The sequence below is a fragment of the Leptosomus discolor genome, chromosome 3 (assembly GCF_034619465.1).
Source record: "Leptosomus discolor isolate bLepDis1 chromosome 3, bLepDis1.hap2, whole genome shotgun sequence".
NCBI classification, from domain to species: Eukaryota; Metazoa; Chordata; class Aves; order Leptosomiformes; family Leptosomidae; genus Leptosomus; species Leptosomus discolor.
Window position 1 is genome coordinate 20,518,138 of NC_141393.1, and position 23,255 is coordinate 20,541,392.

General features: G+C 35.1%; 1 protein-coding gene across 3 annotated transcripts in view; it reads left to right on the plus strand.

Moving 5' to 3' along the window:
* The window catches only part of EML5 (EMAP like 5), a 115,722-nt gene that overhangs the window by 31,582 nt on the left and 60,885 nt on the right, over positions 1-23,255 (plus strand). For all 3 annotated transcript variants that reach the window (XM_086463571.1, XM_086463572.1, XM_086463573.1), the window contains exons 6-13: positions 6,354-6,489; positions 9,398-9,599; positions 10,686-10,823; positions 11,576-11,832; positions 14,550-14,762; positions 16,629-16,796; positions 18,646-18,752; positions 19,129-19,247. In XM_086463571.1, coding sequence (XP_086319697.1) covers positions 6,354-6,489; positions 9,398-9,599; positions 10,686-10,823; positions 11,576-11,832; positions 14,550-14,762; positions 16,629-16,796; positions 18,646-18,752; positions 19,129-19,247 — 1,340 coding nt within the window. The remainder of the gene's footprint in view (positions 1-6,353; positions 6,490-9,397; positions 9,600-10,685; positions 10,824-11,575; positions 11,833-14,549; positions 14,763-16,628; positions 16,797-18,645; positions 18,753-19,128; positions 19,248-23,255) is intronic.

Consider the following 23,255-nt stretch of genomic DNA (forward strand, 5'->3'; position numbering starts at 1 on the left):
TTTGCATTTGAGATTTCTCGATATACATATAAGTGTGAGTAAAAAAAAAAATATACACACATCATACCCTCCTGTATGCATTTATAGAAATATTAAATTGATTCAAGAAGGCTCAAATTATAAACTAAAAGATATGAAGGGATATTTTAGCCCTCAGATATTCCCTCATTCTTACCCTATGCCTTCAAATTTGGTTTTAGTGTTCATATTTAGGGTTCAACAGTGTTCTGTTCTATTCTATGTTTTCGTAAGGTGATGTGGGTGTTTACTTTTTGATGTTGAAGTTAGTGAAACGAAATTTTTAAAATGCTTATATTGCCCATCCAGACCTGGATTCCCAGAGGAAAGAGTGCTCTTTGTCTCTTATCCAAAACTGATCAGGAAAGTACCCTCCCATCCTGTTCTGTGCTGTAGGAGACACATCGCTGGTACAAAAAAATCCTGTATACTCACATATTTGTTACTTGGAGTATTTAGAATTGCACAGTTTATTTCTCAAAATAATGTAGTGCTTTTTAGCTATTGCAGTGTGAAATTCCCAACTGATAAATGCAGGATGATGAGAGCTTGTTGCTCCGTTACCTTACGTGCTGTGTCATTTCTTTGTTGACCACAAGATCAAATTTGAAGTGCTCTGCTCCTTATCTTCAGTAGTGTCAGTGGATGGAGCTCAGGTGACCTTGGAGTAGGTCTGATCTAGCCTTCTATTTTTGGCTCTGTTCTTTAGGCTCAATGGAATTGTACTTTCAGTACTGAAAATTAAGTAGGGGGCACTAGTCCATGGCTTTGGAATTCATTTTCATAAGAGATTAGAGTCGCTACAAATCTCACCAATTTCAGGGGGGGAAAAAAACCAATAAAATCTCTTCTGGAAGCTTACATTCCAACAAGATGAAACCTTGTTTTTCAATAAAATATTACATTAAATGATAATATTTTCAGACTATTGCAAGCGCAGAATACAGCAGCTTGGAATAAGAGTGCCTCTTCAGCCATACTAAACTATTACCATCATAATTTACACTTATTTTGTACTTAATTTTATAAATCATGCCCTTCTCATCCATTCTTTTAAAATAAAATGCAAGTATAAATAATATTTGTGATACGCATATGTTGTTAAAAGCACAGTTTGTGCTTAGTAGGAAATTGATATAAATTTCTGTTCAATATGTTGGTTTTGGAATTGTCCCTGCATGCCTGTTTATTGTCCTGCAACATTACTCTGAACAGGCTTGAATTAAAGTAAACATTTATTCAAGGAAAAATTGTCTCATTATTTGCATAAAGTACAATGTCTTCCTTTCTTGCAGCATGAACAGTAGGTATCTAAGATGCAGGAAAAGTTTTTCTAAAGCACATTAGTGATGTGGAGATATAGTCCATCCAGCTGGCAGTGGTCTGCATTAATATAGGAAATGGGTTCTTTTCAAAGGTTGACTATCTTTGTTACAGTTACCCTAGCTGAAAAGACATTTTTTAGTTTAAGAGTAATTCAACGTGAAGAATAAACCATGCTGTCCCAGTATAAGCAACTGAGGGAGCAGATGACGACTTTAACACTAGCAAGCAAACTAAGAATTCACAGCTAAGCCAGATTATCTGTCTTCTTTCATGACAATACTAAGAACTGTAGACAGAGGAAGGAAGAGTTTCCAGCAGATTCCTATCTGAGTTTGAGTAGAAAAAAAAAGATGAAAGAAAACAGGTTGGGATGGCTGGAGAATTAGTTGGAAGAGGACTGGAGAGTTTGCTTTAAGAGTTAAGAGTAAAGGCACAGAGTTCATGTGCAGGGAGCCCTGAATAGCAATGGGAAACTCAAATTCTAGTTTTGCTGATCTCTCCTAAATAATAATAATAATGAAAGTTTTAAAAGGGAGAAAGAAACCAGAGGAACATGAAAGCATATGTAAGTTCATTGGCACTGGTAGTGCTTCAGGAGGTTATTTGTAGGCAGTGCATCTGATTCTGGAAAGTTAATATACTTTGACTGAAAAAAAAAATCTTTTATTAGAGGTCTTGGTTTTGTACCAGTACAAAGAACAGGCTATAGATTCTTCTATTTATTTCATCATCTTGCATCTTCTAAATTCAAGGTAGTCTGTGACTATTAAGATGTATATACAAGATGTTACTCAGATACTGAAACAAAATAGTATGCTTATTTAGAAACACTGTACATTTTAAGAATTCCTGTGTGCTATGCCTTTGCCTTGCATAGTGAGTGTACATAAGATGCTTTCTCAGCAGCTGAATAATTTATTGTGAGATAGTCTTTCAGAGGTACACATTAAAGTTGTGTGAATTGATGCCAGAAACTGAGGTTAAGTAACAGGCTTGAGGTTAAATAACAAGCACGCTGTTAAAACTATTGCACGCCTGTGTCAGTTGGCTGAATGCTAATTAAATATAGATGAAAACAATATAATGAACAGTTTTAAGCTGGTATCATGTACCAACACATTAAATCATGCAGTATTTTTCTTCTACTGCTTAGAGTAGTCATGGATTTGCAGGTAACTCTCCGCTTATTTCAGCCAATGAGAGGTGTATAGGCAACAATTTTAAATTTTTATAGTAATATGCTATTTTTTTAAACTTTTTTATGGGTGGTTTGCTAGATAGGAAGATTAAATTTCACAGTAGTGGCTCTCTGCTGTCAACTTACTGACACCAACCTTAAATGTTTGGAATCCATTTCCTTGCTATGCAGTATGTATTGGGAGAGACAATATCCTAGAATGAATGCCCACGTATGTGTTGCTTTACTTCTTAGCATCTATGTCCTGAAATATATCTAGGAGTAAAAAGAAAGCACTAGAGTTCTTATTGAACTAGTATAATGTCTCTGTTCTCCATCTTGCTTGTAGTAGTCAGTTGCTTCTGAAGTTTCCATATGATTCTTCACTCATGGTCCTAACTGCAGTCACGTGTTTTAGGAATTGCATAGTCAGAGTTACTGTGGTGCATTTTATATAAATGACTGCATTTAGATATATTAGCACTTGATTTTTGACTGTTGGAGGAAAGATAGGTCTAGCAGCAATAGAAAAGCTGAGACTACCTTGCTATTGGAAGCTTGATGGATACAAGCAGTGGCAAAATATTGATGCAGTACGGACAGTCTATGTCAAGTTCTTCTTGTACTTCTCCAGCTTTCAAGTGTCATGTCTGGTAGAGCTGGGCATTTATTGCTTTGTTTGCTCTCATTCAACTCTTTCTTTTCAAATTTGAGGGAACACAGATGTGATACCAGCTGGTTATATTGGAAAAATAGGAAATACTCTGCATTCTGAGAAAATGGCTGATCAATTTGAGATGTTATTTCCAGAGTTTTCCCATTCATTACGAAGTGTAAAGAAAAATTTGTAACAGAAGAATGCAGTCTGAATGTGAAACTTTGTAACTTTTAAGATGGAAGACTTCGACCTGCACCTTTTCTTTTAATTCAGGAGCACAATCAATTTTTGTTTGATCAAAGTAAGTTAGTGGAATTGTTTGCTGCTCATTACTGCTAGAAGGCTATTGACCATCAGGAATCAAATTATAGTAATGACAATTTCAGGCTGAAGGCTTAAGAGAAGCATGAAGACACCAAAGTTAATTTGCATTAACAATCTTGACAGTTTCTAAAAGGAAAGATTTAATGGAAGAATTATGACTGGCCAAGCTACCAGAGTAAAGAATCTGTTCTTTTCCCCATTAAGTGCGAGCCTAACAATTAAATAAAGAGTAGCTAAGCTCAGCTTCTTCCATTAGGTACTTACAGTCCCCATTAATAAGGAAGCTTTTTTCTAGTTTTCATCTAATTCTTCTATTCCAGTGACACATAGACTGAAATGAAAATGTCCTGTTGCATTTCAAGAGATTGAGCAAGCACAACATCTGCCAAATCTCCTTGACAACTAGTATGTCCTTTTCAAGATAAGGATATTCTGTAAAATGGAAAACAGATTAATCCTGGATCCACTTGATCTTATCTTCAGAACATTCAGCCAGCTTCCCACATCGCCAAATGTCTGATTCTTTTTTTTAATGCTGAGTAATTAAATAATGGATTTTGGAAGGAGTTAATTAGAGAAAAGAGAATAATAATTCTGTTATCAAGGTTACATTCCAAAAAGAGCTTTAAAAGGTTTAAGTATGCCAGAACTTGGCCAGTATTCAGTATACGGTACAAAGTGAGCCAGAATTCCTCTAGCCTTTTATTTGCTTGATGACGCTAAAAGGTTAATGCAGTAAAACAGACAGATGGACACACATACAGAGAAACAAATACAGTTTGGGTTGTATTTTCAAAAATCTCTGGGCTCCTAAAGAAAGAGAAAGAGGATTTTCAGGATGTTGGAGATAATGGGAGTTAGCCTTCTAATCTGCTTATGACTTAAAAATTCCACTGCATTTCTGTTTAGGCACGTACTACTCCTGAAAACATGACTAGTCTTGAAAGTCTGTATCCTGAGGGTAGACATGACACATCAAAAAATTTTAGTTCTGTCACCCTAGTCTTTCAGTTTTGAGTGTCATTTGACATTATAGTAATAATACATGCTTTTTTTGTGAAAGCTGAGAGGTTTATTTTTTCTCGACTTGAAAAGTGATATCCTTGTTACCTGATGATAGAGAAGCAAAGACATTATGATCAGTCCATTATGGGATTTTCCTTAATTATAATTTAAGAAGAAATAACAGCTTAGTAGGGGAGGATAATCGTGAGTACCTAGGAATTCTCACAAGCTACAACGCTGGATGCTAATTTGTTCCGTAAGTGCACAGCTTTGTTTTCCCCAAAAGCTAATTTTTCCTTTGCAGATTGCTTTCACTTTGGGGGTTAATATGCTTTGTTACTGTAAAATCCAGACCCGCAACCAAAGAAACTATTGGAACTTTACATTTACTTCTTTAAAAATCTGAGATTTTGGAACAGTATTAGAGAAGATATGTGTATGTTATTGGCTGTTCTACCTTCTTTTGGACAGGAGTTAGAGACAGATTTTTTCCTTCCATCATTTTTAGTGCTGTCCTGTTTTCTTTTGTCATAACCGAGCCACAAAGCTGATTAAGGGGGTGGAACATCTCCCTTATGATGAAAGGCTGGGGGAGCTGGGTCTCTTTAGCTTGGAGAAGAGGAGACTGAGGGGTGACCTCATCAATGTTTATAAATACGTAAAGGGCGAGTGTCAGGAGGATGGAGCTGGGCTCTTCTCGGTGATGTCCAATGATAGGACAAGGGGCAACGGGTGCAAGCTGGAGCATAGGAGGTTCCATGTAAACATAAGGAAACACTTTTTTACTGTGAGGGTGGCAGAGCACTGGAACAGGCTGCCCAGAGAGGTTGTGGAGTCTCCTTCTCTGGAGATATTCAAAACCCACCTGGATGTGTTCCTGTACTCTAGGTGGTCCTGCTCTGGCAGGGGTTGGACTAGATGATCTTTTGAGTTCCCTTCCAACCCCTAACATTCTGTGTTTCTGTGAATAAATACGTAACAATTTTTTTTGAGTTCTCATAGGCCTATTAGCTGAAATTGCCCTTTCATTAGCTTTGCTTACTGAAATGTGTGAGCTGCTTCTGAAAATAAGACTAGTGAGTTGTGTAGGTACTTTAAAAAACAAAGTGTATGCTATTTATATAATGTATCCTGTTTACATCAAATATAGTGTCTATGTGGATACAGTATCTTTATTTTAATAATAGATATATCATCCTTGCCTCTTTGTTATCTGAAGAAAACGTGTATCAAGTGAGTCAAAGAAAATGTGTTGGGTTTTTTTTCCTGATGACCATCTTTGAAATAAGAGCTTATATTATGTATTTTTAAATGGTGTAAAGTGATTACTGTTTGTCTTATATTTTGCTTCTAAACTTAAGTTTTAAATCAGTCTTCCTTGGCTTAAAATGTAAAAAAATCCCAGATATTTTTCCTGGTTATATAGAAGCTGTGTAATAGATCTGCCCTGAACCAAGCCTAACTGAGATCAGTGGAAATCTTTCTGTTGATGTTTGTGAGAGTTGGACCAGCCCTAAAGGCAAGAGGAGATGAAACGGAACTCTTTCTAGGGATAAGAAACCGCATCATTGTGATCATCATCAGGATGAAAGCAGTATTACAGCAATTCTCATCTCTTACTGTTTGTCAGTGAGTGTGAATTCTGCTCGTTTTGAGTTTGTTTCCATTTCTGACACTCTTGTATTTAAAGCTTGTATTAGTTGTATATGTTTATGCTATTTTCGACAGCATAACAGGTAGAAAGACAGGAAGACATTCAATACCGGCATGGACGAGAGTTCTGCTTTCCATATTGATATCTCTAATCTGTGTATATTGTTAAAAATAACTTTCTTCTCTCTTTAGGCAGGAATTTTCAGCATGAATGCATGCGAAGAGGGATTTGCCACTGGTGGTAGGGATGGCTGTGTTCGCTTGTGGGACTTAAATTTTAAACCAATTACTGTGATTGATCTCAGGGAAACAGACCAGGGATATAAAGGTAAAAAGAAGTTTGTCACTTTTGATATATCTATAAGGCAGGAAATTTACCAGTGTTATGGACAAGAGAAGACTAAATAAACAAAAAGGTTGTTTCATGTATGTTACTGTGAACAGTTTTCTAGGAAAAAAAAATTGATTGTGCCCACTAGTATGAAGGTCACATAGTCCTTCAAAGTCACTGTAAAACATACTATGAAGTTGTAGACACAGAGATTTAATTTTTTTTCTTTAAACCAATGAAATGCACATCTCTTCTATAGCACAGCAGTTTTTTAACAAGGAACAGTATTACTTTAAGAAAACTTAGAAGAGACAGTGAGATCTACAATGCGAAACAGTGGAGTACAGCAATTGTGTTTGCTCATTATCCAGACTTTCATAAAAACTATTTGGAAGTAATGTACAGTTTTGTGGTGCTTAGGTAAAGGTAAACAGTGTTCTATGACTTCAGTTAGAGTTCGTCATGCCAAAATTTTACATCTAGCATTCTGTAGTGTGTTTTGTCAGTGTTCTAGATATTGCTGCTGTAGTGATCCAGGAAAAGAACACAAACGTATACTGAAACACTAATGTCACTTAGAATATTGCTTTTGTTGGCATTTGGTTTTCTTGGCCCCCAGTCACTTTGTTATTTTCTAGTATCTTGCCAAGAATTTGACAATGTGGTAGAATGTCTGATGGCAATCAGATATTCAGGGTCAATAAATAACTGATTACAAGTTAGATTTTTTTTATTGTGTAATTGACTTGGCTTTCCCACCAATATTGTGAAACACTGCAACAAGATGGAAATGTTAAGTGCCCTGCGGTACCGTGACTTGTTTTAAATTTAGATTCTCAGCTGCTCTTTCTCAGCTCTGTTGCATGTAGTTGAAAGCTCTGTTTCATTCCCCATTTCATTCTTTCAAACTTGTTTTCTACTCCAGATTATCTCCTTTATTTTTGATGGAACAGACTTACCATGAACTCTTTTGGTTCTTAATCATTTATGTGAACTCCATCTTCATCTTTTTGACTTGTCAAATGCCCATGACAGAGCTAATAGCTTTTTAAAAATCCTGCCTTTAATAAATTCGTTTTCCTGACTCTCTTCCCTTTAGTCTTTTTTTCTTACTGTATTCTTCTGAGGATTGCCTTTGAGTCGTCCTTCTACTGGTTTTCTTAACTGCACTTTCTACTGCTCCTATAACTCACCTCTTGGTAATTTTATCCATGAACACAAGCTCAAGTTCTATGTCCCTGTGAATGGCTTGCAGAGCAATTAATTGACTCTAGATCTATCTCCAAGCAGTCAAATTGTTTTTCAGAATATCTCCCTCTGCTGTAAGAAGTTTCTAATTACTAGAACAGATGTCTTGATTGTCTTTCATCAAAGTTCTAGTTGTTTCTTTCTCTATTTTTTTAATCACTGTAGACAATATAACCATATGATGTCTAGGTTATAGAGCTGAATGGTAAGGTGGTTATATTCACCAGTGCAGCACAATAGGAACAAATCTGTAAAGCCAAATAGTTGGTGTGGAGGGTTAGAGTAGCACCGTATGTGTGCATTTTGAGGGCTGTTTGACAGGTGTTAGCGCTAGTCTTGTTCAGTGGACTGAACATTGTCTTGCAGTTGGAGCGCACTGAGTGCACTCCTGGAGCGCATCTTTCAGTTCTGTTTCATATGGAGGGAGTCTTATTTGTGCATTGGAAGGCCATCTCGTAATGCAAAGTATGGTAAGTAAGCACGACCAGGAGCTTTGCTTTAAAAGCTCGCTTTGTCAGAATTAAAACAGCAGTGCAGATGCACCAGACGGGCCTGCTAACCCACTCATTCACTCTTACCAAGTCTTGCCATTTTTTTCCAGTGTAAATTTAATTACATAAGGCTCTTGTTTTCCCTCTACAGAGTTAAAAATATTTCTCAGAAGCACATCAACTCATACCATTACAATATTCCTTTCTCTCATCTGATTGATACAATTCTGTCTGACACGTTAGTCCAGAGTAGTTTTTCAAAGATCATTCTTGAGCTATTCTTCACAAAAGTCAGTGTTTAGGCGAAGTGAATGAAGTTAGGCATTGCTACCATCTGGTTATCTACACCTGAAATAGTGCAACTCAGTTTTGCCAGTCAGGATATAATAAATACAGCCTGTTTTAAAAGATGCATATTCCAAAAATTTGGCACCTAAACCTGGATTCTCAGTGTACCACTGACCTAGCTTCTGTTTTATTATTCCCAACCTTACCTACAGATGGGTGCAGCCTGTGAGTGCTCAACTCCACTGTAAGCCTGCAAACTAATTCAGTTGTTTGAAATGTGTGTTAAATTCTGTCATGAACACTTTTCATCTCTTGGTTTCAGTTTGATTTATTTTTATTTTCTGTTTAGTGGGAAAGATAATTCCAGATACTATTAAGGGGTTACAAAGATTTGCTTTAGGGGGAGTACCTCAGAAACAAGCTGGGGAGAACTGGGCTCTTTGACTGTCTGACATATAATGTGTGTTCCATTGATGGTTCTGTCATATAATTTAGGTTCAACTAGCTAGTAAGATCCATAGTTTGATCAGAAATGTAATTTTGTATTTTCTGCTACCTTGAAATTTAAAGACATTAAATGCGTGTTTTCATATGCGAATGTCAGTATTGGCTTTCTCTGTCAGAGATCTTGTAATACAAGAACTGGCTACATGTCCTTTATTAAAATAATTCTCACACTTTGTTTTAGAATTTTTGCAATACTGAGCTTGAGTTAATGTTTCAAGGGCAGTATGTGTTATATAGAATAGATAAAAGGAGTAAATGGAGGAATAAGAGAAAGGTATATGGGTACTTCTTGACATTTTCTTGCTTTTATGTTTTGTTGTGTGCTGCATTACCTTTGTTTTGCAATCTCTCAGTAACAATCTCTTTTACAGGTCTGTCTGTAAGAAGTGTTTGCTGGAGAGGAGACCATATACTCGTTGGGACACAAGACAGTGAAATTTTTGAAATTGTGGTGCATGAGCGTAATAAGCCTTTCCTGATAATGCAGGGGCACTGTGAAGGAGAGCTGTGGGCTTTGGCTGTCCATCCTACAAAACCGCTAGCAATGACTGGAAGCGATGATCGATCAGTCAGGTCAACTCTTGTTTGTTTAACTGTGTGTGGTTTTAAACAAACAGCTCATTTTGTACATAACCTAATTGAAATGTATGCATTTCAAGGGTATTAAAATGTGGTGTTGAAGTGCTTCTGAACCAATTAAGTTATGCATGAAATTGGTGCTCTCGAGTAATAAAATATAGTGGAAATGTATATTTCTTAAAAGTGAAATGTATGGAATTTGAACAAATTTTAATTTAGCCTAACATTAAGCACTCATACACAAGTATCCTGTAAGTGTTTCCTTTTCAGGAATTATGTCAGACATTCACAGGTTATGATGAAAAAAAATTGTAATAAACCATACAATTTTTAGTCTTAACATACTTACTTTTTCACATGCTGTGAATTAACTTTTAGCTTGGGAGTTAAATCAAACTTAATGCATACATAGTAAATAGAATCTATATTCTGAGAAAACCCAGTAAATTGGTACCTTTTACAAGTTCATCTTTTTTGTCAAAAACACCTTTTCTATTCTTTCTTAGAAATTAAATTTGTTGGCATTTTTGTTAAATATCTTGAGTGTAGTGTGGTTAAGCAAAACAGTAGTTGAATTATGAATATTGAAATAATGCTCTAGAATCCCAGATGTAAATGATAGATCTTGTAACGTATCTTGTAGTGAAAACTTACATGTTATAATATTACCTAGTTATATGTAAGGAGTTATGAATAATGACTGTTTAATAGAAAAAGATATGTTTACTGAGCAAAGTCTTTAATTGTTCTTTAATGTTCTTGGCTAAAATGATTAGCAAAATAGTGGAATTTTCAGAGTGGTCTAAAAGTATACATTGTCATTCTTTTATGTTCATAAAGTCAAACAAAATTAATCTACCCCTGCATTTTCTCATTAGATATTTTCTCACTTTTTTTAAATGTAAGAATATTATTTTCTGTATGCAAAATTCACCCTTTTGTCTCACATTTTGCTTGTGGAAAATTATTTTAAAATGGGACACTACCACATTGAGCATTTTGCAGAAATTGTAGATTTCATGCTGTTTATGACACAGCTACAAATCACTCCTTACATTTGTAATTATTACTGTATTTTAGAATTTGGAGTTTAATAGACCATGCTCTGATTGCCCGGTGCAACATGGAGGAACCCATTCGCTGTGCTGCAGTTAGTACTGATGGAATCCATCTCGCTCTTGGAATGAAGGATGGCTCTTTCACTGTGCTTCGAGTCAGGTATGTTACAAAACTTGAAACCAGATACGTTATTAACTTTTTCAAGCTTTTTATCTAATTGGTTTCATAAATGCTACCTATATTGACACTGTAGTGACCATACCTGAGGAGATCACTTACATTTCTGTTTTAAATTACTGATCTTGAGGGGGCTCAGATTTTTTAAATATGTGTGCTTACATGTGTTTATGTTGTTCCATAGCAACACATTTGAAAAAGTATGTTGGTCTATTTACAAAGAATGACAGTGTTCTAAGAAGTGTTTTACTTTAGGTTTTAGCTTTATTAATTATTCTTGAATTGTTAAGAAATAAATTTTCATCACTTCCCAAATTGTTTCCATGTGTTGTAAAGCTACTGTCAGCACATCATGCATACAAAGACAGTGCTGCCTTGTTGCTGTGATCCCACGGTTTTAAAGGGAAAATGAGATATGTGTCTCATATCAGTGACGTTTTCTTTCCTGAGTGAATAAAGATCTGGTAAACTACCTGACTAATTTTTTTGTGGACCCAGCTTGAACGGTTCCTTTTGTTTGCTTTCCCTCAGCCCACTGCAGCACTTTTTTGTGTCACTGTTCCCTTCTCTTTTTTTACGGCCATGAGTCCCTACCCAACTGTAAAAATAGCAGTGTCGTGTTTGCACAGATAATAGTAAAGTTCACTTCATCATTTCACAATTTTTAAAACTGGGAACTTGGCAGTATGATAAGGCTGTTCTATACTTATGGCATGCTTTCTTTCATACTACAGAGATATGACTGAGGTTGTTCATATCAAAGACAGGAAAGAAGCTATTCATGAACTGAAATATTCACCAGATGGGAATTTCCTAGCTGTTGGTTCCAATGACAGCTCTGTGGATATCTATGGTGTTGTTCAGCGATACAAGAAAGTTGGGGAATGTATTGGATCTTTAAGTTTCATCACCCATATGGATTGGTCTTCGGACAGTAAATACTTACAGACCAATGATGGCAATGGGAAGAGACTTTTTTACAGAATGCCAAGTAAGATTCTGAGTTTCCTTTATGATATTTGTTGCTTACTACAGAAAGAATGTATAGTGGTTTTGTAAAAACAGGCAAATATAAATCCTTGTTAAAAGCACTGAGTTATAGAGAGATTTTGTCTAAGTTCGTATAAATATTTGCTATATTTAGATAAGTGCATCATTTTCTGGCAAAGTTACTTAAATATTTTTATCGTTATGTTTATCCTTTATAGTGCATCTTTTTATGAAGAGATGCTGACTTAGAATTTATTTCTCAAAACTAAGTCTTTGCTCGCACTTTTTTAGGTAAAGAAAAATACTGCATTCAAATTCAGTTTTGCAGTAGCTTAATAGCTTTGTGCTTACCAAGCTTCGATATTAATGCATTATCATTTGCTTGTGCTGTATGTTTTTTGAAATGTGTGGAAAAATCAATATGTTGCATCTTGGAAGAGTCATCTGGTTTTCTAGAGCTGTGTTTGCAGTGGAACTGAGAAATTTAACTTAAAAGAGCTTTTACAGTGAGAAATTTGTAATAGAAACAATCCAAATGAAAATGAATTTGGAAGTATAATGGGATTAAGTAATTGAAGAGAAAATAAGAGTACCTGATACAAGGATGCCAGAATGTTAGGAATTACTCACTGGAAACAAAAGAAGTATCAAAGCTGTGATACATATATGATTCAGTCATGCAAGCTTCAAAACGATTAGAAATATCAAAGTGAAATTAGCTGGGCAGTCTACTGATAACACAAGTTCAAATGTCTTTTTTTTTTTTTTTTTTTATGGCAGGGGAGTATCAAAGAAAATTAGTATATTACATAATATTAAAATACAGTTTTCAGATTTGATGTTTGTGACAACCCCATTATTGTAAATATTTTCAACACTGTCTTGAAAACTTGGCTGGCCTGTTCCGTACTCTTAAAACAGTTTTTATCAGGAGAATTTCCTCTGCAGAGGACATATGCACATAATATGTGTATCTTAAAGCTTCAAATTTAGGTAGTCCTGATTACAATATGTCAAGGGCAGTGTTTGTCACAAGGTTTGACTTGCTGCTTCTGTATGTATACACTTTACATAATATCATTCTGTATTTTTCCCACTCATCATATTTGTGTGTCATCACCACTTACTGTATTATCCCTTCATTTGTTATACAATATTATTGCTTTGCACATTATTCATAGTTCCATGGAGCTTTTTGTGACTGTCTTTGCTGAAGCATCTAATTCATTCTCTGCACAAATTTGGTTTTGCACTGAATGAGACAAAGGATATGTAAGAAAAGTTAGCAAGTGAGAATTTAATTGCTGTAATAAATACGTCACACGGGAAGAGCAAGTTCAAGTTATATAGGCAGATTTCAGCCTGGAGATTCTTAATATATCAGAATGTGGGATTATGAAAGCTTGTTTATGAAAAAAGTTTAGCAAAGTCAGTGGAGTTAGAGGAATCTCCTCAATATTTCAAAATAATGATTGAAATCATACAACGCTTGAAATTCTACGGTAACTTGAGTAAGGAACTTACAGTTGGCTAATACAAGATCTGTAGGACTTAGTCATGGATATAACCAGTATTAGTAGTCATCGTTTACATGGATTAGTGATTGAAAGAGATTACAAGGTAAACCTTGTCAAAGGGTGCAGTTACTCCATCAGAGCTGAAGGATCTTCAAACACAGCATTTGAGTTCCTTTCCATTTTTTGGAGGGATATATAATAGTTAAACTTTTCCTTCAGTGTGGTGGGCTTTTTTAGTTGTTGGGGGGGGGGGGGGGTGTTAATTTTTTTTTTCAAAATTTTTTTTTAAGTTTTCCTTTCTGATTTATTTGCCATTTTGCTTTATCTTTTCTCTATGGCTGTTCTTTACCCTGTTTATTCCAGTCTACTTGAGTTCTCCCTTGCCCTCTCCCTCTGTTGAAAACTTAGCTCCTCATAGTACCTGAGGCCGATCCCATCCCATCCCACTAGTCAGAATCCTATAAACAGTAAGAAAACAGGAAACAGCCCAGCACAGTTGCCTTCAATTTTGTTACCACTGAAGACTGAGAGGTGAATTGTTGGCAGTGTCCTGCTCCGGTTCTGCAGCTGCACTCTCAGTCTGCTTCACTGCTGTTACATTTGCTTGCATTGTTCTTGTGTTGCTCCTGCACTCTGCTTCTGGCCATTCCTGGAGACACAGTATTTATTAAACAGGCCTTTGGTCTGACTCAGTGCTAAAGTTCTTATGTGAAACTTTGCGGGATTGGAACAATCTTACTACAGGTAGAGGTGATGTGAAATAATGTAACAAGGATCTAAGCATAAAACTGGTATTTTCAGTAAGTTACAGTGACCAGATCTAAATTAGTTCTTCAGTTTATGCTCTAAATAATCCAGGTTTTTAGAATAGTTCAGCAACAGAATTATTCCAAACTTTATCTTAGAATGGCTACATATATTTTTTGATAAACATTTAAAAATAACACAGTCTCAAGTAGATATCAATAAATAAGAAAAACTGTAAAGTACCAAACCCATGATCTTCTGTTAAGTAGTCTTGAGAAGCCTTACTACTGGCACTGTTGGTCATAATAGAGAATATTAGATCAGGACAGTTTTAGAAGTCAGTTTTTAATTCTATCCTGCTTGGATCTGATTCCTGGAGAATTTTTAAAAAATTTACATTCTTTAAAATGGCATAAGTGAATATTGAAAAATAGCTCTTTATTTTTGTTCTTAGGTGGAAAAGAAGTAACAAACAAGGAGGAATTAAAAGGCGTTCAGTGGGCATCATGGACCTGTGTCTCTGGCCTTGAAGTTAATGGAATCTGGCCCAAATATTCAGATATAAATGATATAAATTCCGTGGATGCAAATTTTATTGGGCAAGTTATGGTTACAGCTGATGATTATGGAATAGTAAAGCTCTTTCGATACCCATGTCTAAGAAAAGGTAGTACCTTTAAGTTCAATTATAAACATATATTTTTTAATTTTGATTATTCAAGAAAAACGTTTTGGAAAACTGGGCTTTTGAAAATTATATAAATGGCCAATATTTAGTCTTAGAAGTTTAGTTTGAGCTCAGAGGTGAAAAACAATAATAGGCTGGTATATTGACAACTGTAATAGCTACTGTATTTTATTTGCATTTTGAATAGGATAGCCAAAAGTTTTACATATGTTTTATTTTGTAAAATAGAGTAGTTCGTTGTTTGTTTTTTTTTTTTGACTGAATTTTGTGAGGTGATGCAATATCTACCCTTTCGTGAGATACATATCTTTAAGTATTTCACCTTGGTCTTCAAGTAGTTTTCTTCCTTCCTCTGGATCTGTGATGGAGATTTGGGCTAGGAACTAGAAAAAATAACTTTACTAAATTATTAGGGGCAATAAGTAAGTGAAAGGCAAATTGGTCCTGTAATCAGAGCGTGCCACTGTGTGTTATTTGAAGTCTGGAAAATTTTCCAACACGTTTTTCCTCAAAATTTTGCTAGCAATAAAGACAAATCTCATATGAAATTTTTAAAAATGAAGCTTAAAGCAAGGTATATAATTTTCAAGTTTACTGTTCAGGACTGAGGAGAGATGTATATTTTTTTTAGATGAGAAAGGCTTCAATTTTCAGAGCTGTTTGAAGAACTCCATTCGAGACACCATTCAAGTTGAACTGTAACAAATTATCAATAGCAGAGATCTCAGTCTTCGAGCTGGTAACATGATGATGTTCAGAGAAAGCCTGTGAAATGTTCCCTAGCTTTTAAGAAGAGTTCTCTTAACCTGAAAAGTTTGCCTGGGACTAGATCAGGTCTCTAAGTTTTGGAAGGGGAAACAAAAATTTACACCGTTGCATCATTGCGATTTGCAGCATTGCATGTTTAATGTTGGCTACAACTGCGTGATATTTGTGATGGGTCTTAGGGTATGTCTTAAAGCAATATGTGCTTAAAGAAATTTTTTTTTTTTTAAATGGATGATATTCCTCCATAGTTTTTTTCAAATCTTTGTAACAGGTGATATTAAAAAAAATTAATTTCAGTCTTTCCAGTTGTATTTTTAGTGATAAGGCTTTTATTGATATCTGAGGTAATCCAAAAAGATATTCTTGAAAACAGTCTTCTGTCCATTTGAAGGAAACTGAATTTGTTCCTTTTTTATCCTCCATTTTGCACTAGAATTATGAAAGCAAAGAAAAGGCACAAGAATCGTAATAATGGATTGCTGCTAGGGACTTCTTTTTAGTAACTGATCCAATGTTTGTGTTGTAATTATGTAGTAGTCAGTGAAAACTTTAACTTGATATAGTTATACTACTGCTACTATCACTACTACTACTAAAGATGCGAGGATATGAATTGCTAGAAGTGCTTAGCGCTCAAATTGCACAGCCAGCACACATATGGGGGTGTTTTCACAGAGCTAAATATACATCATTTAACATTTAAATAAATGCATCATTTCAATGTAGATATAATAATTGGCAAGATCTTGGTTTGTAAAAAATAAAATAAATACAATAAAAATTTGAAAAATCTTCCTTTAGTACACCTCCCACAGCACTGTCATACGTCTTCTCTTCTTGAGTTTGACTTGTTAATTTGATGTATCCTGGAATCCAAATTTAAACATTTATCTTAAAGACAGATTAAAATTTTGGAATACTGGAAAAAGTTGCTGCTATTAATTAAAATCTAACTAGTAATTAGAATATCTTAATTAAACTATTAGTTTTTATAATGGTTTCTTGATAAGTTTTCCTAAGGTGCTTGTGAAACATTTATTCCACGTATATTGAAAGACATTTTTATTCTTCTTCTAGGAGCAAAGTTTAAAAAATACCTTGGTCATTCTGCTCACGTGACAAATGTCAGATGGTCACACGATCACCAGTGGGTTGTTTCCATTGGGGGAGCTGATCATTCTGTCTTTCAGTGGAAATTTGTCCCTGACCGGAAATTGAAGGATTCACTTCATATAGCACCCCAAGGCAAGTAATTTACTGAAAAATGATGACAACAACAACAAAAAAAAAAGTGGGGGGAGGGGAGGCTAAAAGGGAAGTAAAATTCTTTGGTGAAAGTAAAGAAAGAAATATTCAGAGTTGTCAGTCTGCACAAAATTGTTGTTCTTTAAACTTTGCAGCTGCCTGAAGTACCTCTTAGCATTGCCTAATACTTGTCTCTACCCTGTATGCTCAGTCTAGCAAGATTGTGAAAAAAATTCACCACTGTTCCTGTGCAAAGACAGAATTTAAAAGTTCAGGTCATAGATAGGAATTTATTAATTCTGTACATGCCATACTTTACTACAATTGACAACAACTGGATGCCCAGATGTCACTGGAAAAAAAGATGTATATACTCCTTTGATTAAAATTTTGAAGTATTTAAATGATAATTTAAGCACTGTAATTGATTTTTCATTTTTGAAGCAGACTATATGTGTTTAATATTTGGAAAAATAAAATGTAGATCATGTTTCCACCAGTGACTAATACAGCAATTATTCTCATGACTGAGTTTCCCCAAATCAAACAATTAACTGAGTGCCTCCTTGGAATTTCCTAAAGGAGTTTAGTGTCCTTTGGGGAAACGGGTATAGAGAGTTACAATGAAATCGGCTGTTTCACCCTTTAATTGCTAAGATGTATCATTGACCCAGCTAACGGGTCGATGAATGCTCATTCAGTGCTGGCCTTGTCAGTGTCAAATACAGAGAGAAGCAGTAGTTGTCTTCATCTCCTTGAAGCCCTTAAAGCCTTTAACTGATTTGATCCTTCACGGTGTGTATGGATTCATATTCAACTAATTATTTCCCATGACCCAAATTTCTCATTAGCTGCTGCTTCCCAGGATAAAATTTCTACATATTAAGTGTTGTTTGGATTCCTTGTTCCTGGATACATATCCTTACTTTTGGCTATCTGACAGTATGTGCAACATACATCTGTTTTGTCGCACTATTGGTAATTGTCCTCTTAATGGCTTTCCTAACTCTGTAATCTGGTAGCTTTATCAGTAGCAATATTGTTTTTCTCTAGATCACTGATAAAAATGTTAAGTAGTATTGCTCCAAAGATTATTGCATATTTCTAGAAACGTTTTTTTTACTGACTGGTGATTCTCGCTTTGCAGTTACACTTCGACATCTTTTAAAATCCATTTGTGTTTTAGACTGATTTTGTGTCTGGTTTCTTAATCAAAAAACGTGCAACATTCAATCAAAGGTTGCAGAAAAATCCAAATGTATTATCATTTATCAGCCAGGACGTTGTTTTCATTTCTGTTGGAATGAAACTCTGTGCTATAACATTATTTAGATTTCCCCGATGTAAAGCAGAAGCATTAAATGACTACGCTTTTTCTCCACAGTCACTGAAAATTTTACCGCTTCCTTCCCATATATGAGATTTTTTTTTTTTTGATAATCTGCCTGAAGAATTGCTACTTGCATCAATGCTTACCTAACCATAAGTTTCTCTTTGGAGCCTTTTACTTCTCTTCTTAGTTTTCAGCAAGTCTTAGTTTCTGCTTTATACTTATTGCTTCATTCTCTTCTTTCTTCCTTTCCTCCTAACATTAATGTTGATGAAATAAATTTTATGTATGAAAACCAAGTTGCTCCCAAAAACAAACAAACAAATTATCATACTTAGAAGTTGGCTTATTTCTACTGTATCACAGAATTGATCCCATCAGCCAGTCAATTATTAGCAGTTTATGTTGTAGTTAATATAAGCATTATTTATCAAATCAGAAATACGGAGCAGTTACTTTAAACACTTTCTGGTCTGTAATTTAGGTTGCTTCATTTTCTGTTTGTTTTATTGGTGACAGAAAGTCTGGTTGATTCTAATAGTGATGAATCAGATTCAGATCAATCTGATGTTCCAGAGCTGGACTCTGAAATTGAGCAAGAGACACAGATCACCTATCGTCGACAGGTAAAGATTGCAGTTTTAATGGCAGTTGGCATGCTTCCCAGGGTTTAAGTTGGTCTTTTATGTTGACATCTGAAAACTGGGGAGACTGAGAGCTGAGTAGGAACTGACCAAAACTTTTAGAATAGTTACCTGATGCGTTCAAAATATTAAGATACAATAGAGGAAAAGAGTGATTACATGTATTTCTAGCATGTTCTATTACAGTTTTAGTTGTAATTTAAAAACAAGTTGCACTATATAATAACCAGCTACAGTTATTGGAGATTTTTTCAATTATGTCAGTGTAACATTTTTGTCCATGGTAACTGTGGATGAATTCTCAGAAATATGCTTTTCTTATGAATCTCCTAATTTATAAATGTGCTCTTTCTTAAAGGTTTACAAAGAAGATCTACCTCAACTTAAAGAGCAATGCAAAGAAAAAAGAAAAAGTGCAGCTTCTAAGAGACGAGAGCGAGCTCCAGGGAACAGTATAAGATTGCATTTTGTTCATGGGTATGAAAACTAGGATTCTTTAAAATATACAAGCAGATTGTGTTTTGTAGATTGGTGTTTATATTTGAATAATCTGATGAAAGATTTTTGGGTCAGTTGCTTTGATATTTACTGTTTTGATTTATTTCTGTAAAAATAAATTTACACTAAATCAATAGAAAGCTTTGATGCCAAGCTAGACTAATTCTGAACATGAATTCTGAAGTGAATTTGCACTGAAAGTTTAGATGATACTTATTATTTGAATAGAGGTGACTAAATATAATATTTGGCTCTCATCCATATTTTTCAGTATCTGGAAAGTAACAGTTCTCTTTGGTGTATTAATTTGGAAAGTACGACAGAAACTTGGTCTGCTTGAAGATGACTGGGTTTTGTACTGGTTTATTTTTAAAAAAAAGCATATAAACTGTACCTAATCTGAAACAATTTACACATTCCTCTGTTTAGAAATTAAATTTAATTATTGATAGGGTCTGTAAGTGTGTAAAATTTGGTTTCATTCTCTTTTTGGTGCTAATTTATGTAACAAAGTGACTTTCGGATGGATACTTGAATCTTACGATTTCGTCTTTAGGATTAGTAGTCTCTCGTAAATCTTCCTAAGTGAAGACTTTTTCATCAGAACAAAGATGTGGTGTTTTAAAGCAAACTGGCAGTAGATGTTACTGCATTAGAATAATGATTAGAAATTAAATTCCCTTGATACAAAGCAAAACCAGAGCCTTTATTAAATTAAGGCATTGGAAATTGGTTAATATTATGTTTTCCTTTCAAAAGATAGCTCTTTGCAGTAATACAGCTACTTTTTAGAGATAACTAAATGCACAGATAAGTTATTGATACTGTGTGTCTTTATAATGATACTTAAACAATTTTAGAAGGGCTCCACATGGAATGCTTAATAAATTAATTGCCTAAAAATAGTTAATAATTCAACTCAGCAGTTTTGTCTGTAGAAGGCATGGAGTCTGAGGAATAGCTTTAGAAATAATGGCGACTGGGAAGCTTGGTACAGAGTTGGGTGTTTTTATTTCTATTTTTGATGCTCCAGAATTTCTAGTTGAAGATTTTTGTATCTGTGTAGAAAGTGCATTAGAGGTGGATGGCTGTATGTAGTCTTTAAAACTGGGTCTAAGAATCAAACCAAATGATCCTGAAGAAGATGTAGCACAAGGAAGGTCCCTGGATCTTTGGGATTATTGTTATTTCCTTCACAACAGAAGTGAAGCTTGACCAGAATATCCAGGAATGACCAGAAGTAGAATATCCAGTTGAGTTCTGTCTGGTTACCCAATGAGCATCAAGGAAACTAATGAAGAATCCATGCTGAACAACAGATTTTTCTCAGTGTCCAGGCTGTTAACTTTAAAGTGACCCACATCCAAGTGAGTAATAGGCCTGTTCTCTGATTCAGGAAGTCTGCTTTGCTTCATCTTTCTTTAGCTGCAATGGAAATGTCTTTGATGTTCCTTGGAAGTGTAAAAAGTGGTGCTTTTTTGAACTAAGGGAATAGGAAGCTCTTTTTCCTTTCTTTGTTTTTGAGCGCGTTGGTTTTGTGTTTTGAATTTGTCAACTTCCTTGAAAGATAAACTTTAAAATCTCTTCATACCCTGTAAGAAAGCTTTTAAACCACCCCTTACTTCCCCTTTTGGAGGGGGATAAAAACAATAGTGCTGAATATGTAAGCCAGCCGCCAACTAGTACGGATGAGAAAGCAACTTCTGTTAACAGGTTAATCTTTAAGGGCGTCTTTCTGTAGGAGATCTGATGCAATCATGATCAGAAACAGGTTTTTAAAGTGGTGTGCTAGTTTGGCCTCTTTTTGACTATTCCTGCATTTTCTTTCTGGCATGTCTTTGACAGCGGTGGTGGTTCAGAAACATAAAAAGGGTGCATCTTTTGACGTATTCAGAGGAACCCCTTTCTCAGACTCAATGGTTTTAATCCTTTCTTTTTGCTGGCAGAGAATAAAGATGCAAATACAATACTTATGTCTCTCAAAGCTATGCTGCTAATCTCAGAAGAATGATTTTTTTTTATTATTTTTTTTTTTTTTTTTTAATATTCAAAGGATTTAAGCAAAATCTAGTTTGAGTTTCAGGATATTCATTGAACTGACCTGATAATAAGATTAAATTTGGTTATGGTTACAAGATGACATGGGATTTCTCGTGCTCTTAAGTGGGTCTTACGACACCTTGCATGGATTCCTACCAAAGGGCCACAAATACCTGCAAATACCATATGAAGGGATTAGGCTATGAGTGTCCTGTTGAGAAAACACTACTGCCATACAAAAGTTTTTTGTTGTTGTGTTTTGTTTGGTTTGGTGTTTGTTGGGTTTTGTTGTTGTTGTTGTTGTTGTTGTTAAAATATCTCTACCTTTGTGCTAAAGATTCTGACCTCAACCATGAGTTTTTTGACATTTGGTTCTTCTGTAGATTTTTGGGAGAGGGTTGCTTTATGTTTGGAAATTTCTCATATAAACTTTGAAGAGTAACATACAAATTTTGAAACTCTTACAGCATCAGAGAAACTATGCACATTGACTGTTTTCCCAGAGAGGACACTGCCTGTGAAGTTGCCCCTTAGTTGGCTATAGATGTGTAACTTGCAACTGTGGGTAGGATCCAGCTTCAGGGTAAAGAATTTACAGTTGTGTGCCTAAAAGTAGGTGGTTTTATGTGTGTATCTAAACTTCCATCATGGTCAATGGAGATCCAGTCAGTAGTCTGTGGAGCATAAGGAGTGATTTGGCTTAAGTAAAATTAACTGCTGACTGGTTGGTCAGCTGAGTAGCCCTGCAGGTTCCATTGACTAGAACACTGTTGATTAAAATATAGGCATTAATGTATCTAGCACATATGTGAACACCTACGTTTACATGTCTAAATCTCTAACTGAATCCAGTCCTGGCTCTTCATGACCTTGGTAGTGGCAAAATTTTTATTCCTACATAGTATTGCCGTAGCTGTCTTTTCTTCCAAAACTTGCTGTCATATGGAATCAGTCCTGGATTGGTGGTGTGGTTAGCTGTTGCTGAAGACCACGTGAAAACATCAGCTATTACAGAACACAGTGTTACGTTTATTGTGTCCTGTTATATATTATCCAGTAGTTCTGATGCAGATCTTGCTTTCATTATTACTTAGTTTCTCGTTAGTAATCAAGATGGCTTGTAAATTACTTCTGTAGTTTGTTTTCTGCATGCAAAGAAATTGTTTCTCTTTGTGCTTTTTCTAAGCTAAGCTAATAATCTCAGTTCTAAATTAGTTTAATAATAGGAAGATGTAAGCGTTTTGGAACTCTAGCATATTCTCAGGGAATGATCTTCCACACTGAAACATGCTTCTTTTTATCTCTGCTTGGACTGTCTAACTAAGCCCATCGCTTTGTCCTTCTGGTGAAAAGCACCTGTATAGTCAGGGAGTTAGAAAACTGACATATGGGAAAGATCAGACTTGTTTAACTGGGTTACGAAATGTCTTTGCATTGCTTGATATTTTGGCAAAATATGTTTTCTTTAATTGTGAACAACTGATTGTACACCATTTTTTTTTTTTAATAACTGAAAGTGAACTAAAATCTGAACTTCTGATCATAAAAAGGTATAGATATGAGTAATAACTATTTTCTTGCATCCTAGATATATTTTGGATCTTTTGGGTAGTCCTGTAGAATATGGCATTAGTGTACTCAGTTTCACTATGCTTAACCTAGGATATATACGCAATTGTTATGACAAGAGCTGGGAAAATGCTGAATTTCTGGGTTGCAGGTAGAAGGACCTGAGACACTTTTGCTGTCTTAATGCTTTTTACTTTTACAGCTGACTACTAAGCTTGTAAAAAATTGCTCAATGTCCAGTATTTCTAAAGCATTATTTCTTTCAGCATACATATTTTCGAAGCTGCTTTTTAGAGTACTCATTTAGGGGACATAGTCAACATTTTTTTTAATTATTCTGCACTTGCAAAAGAAATCCAGTATTTCTAACAGGGCACA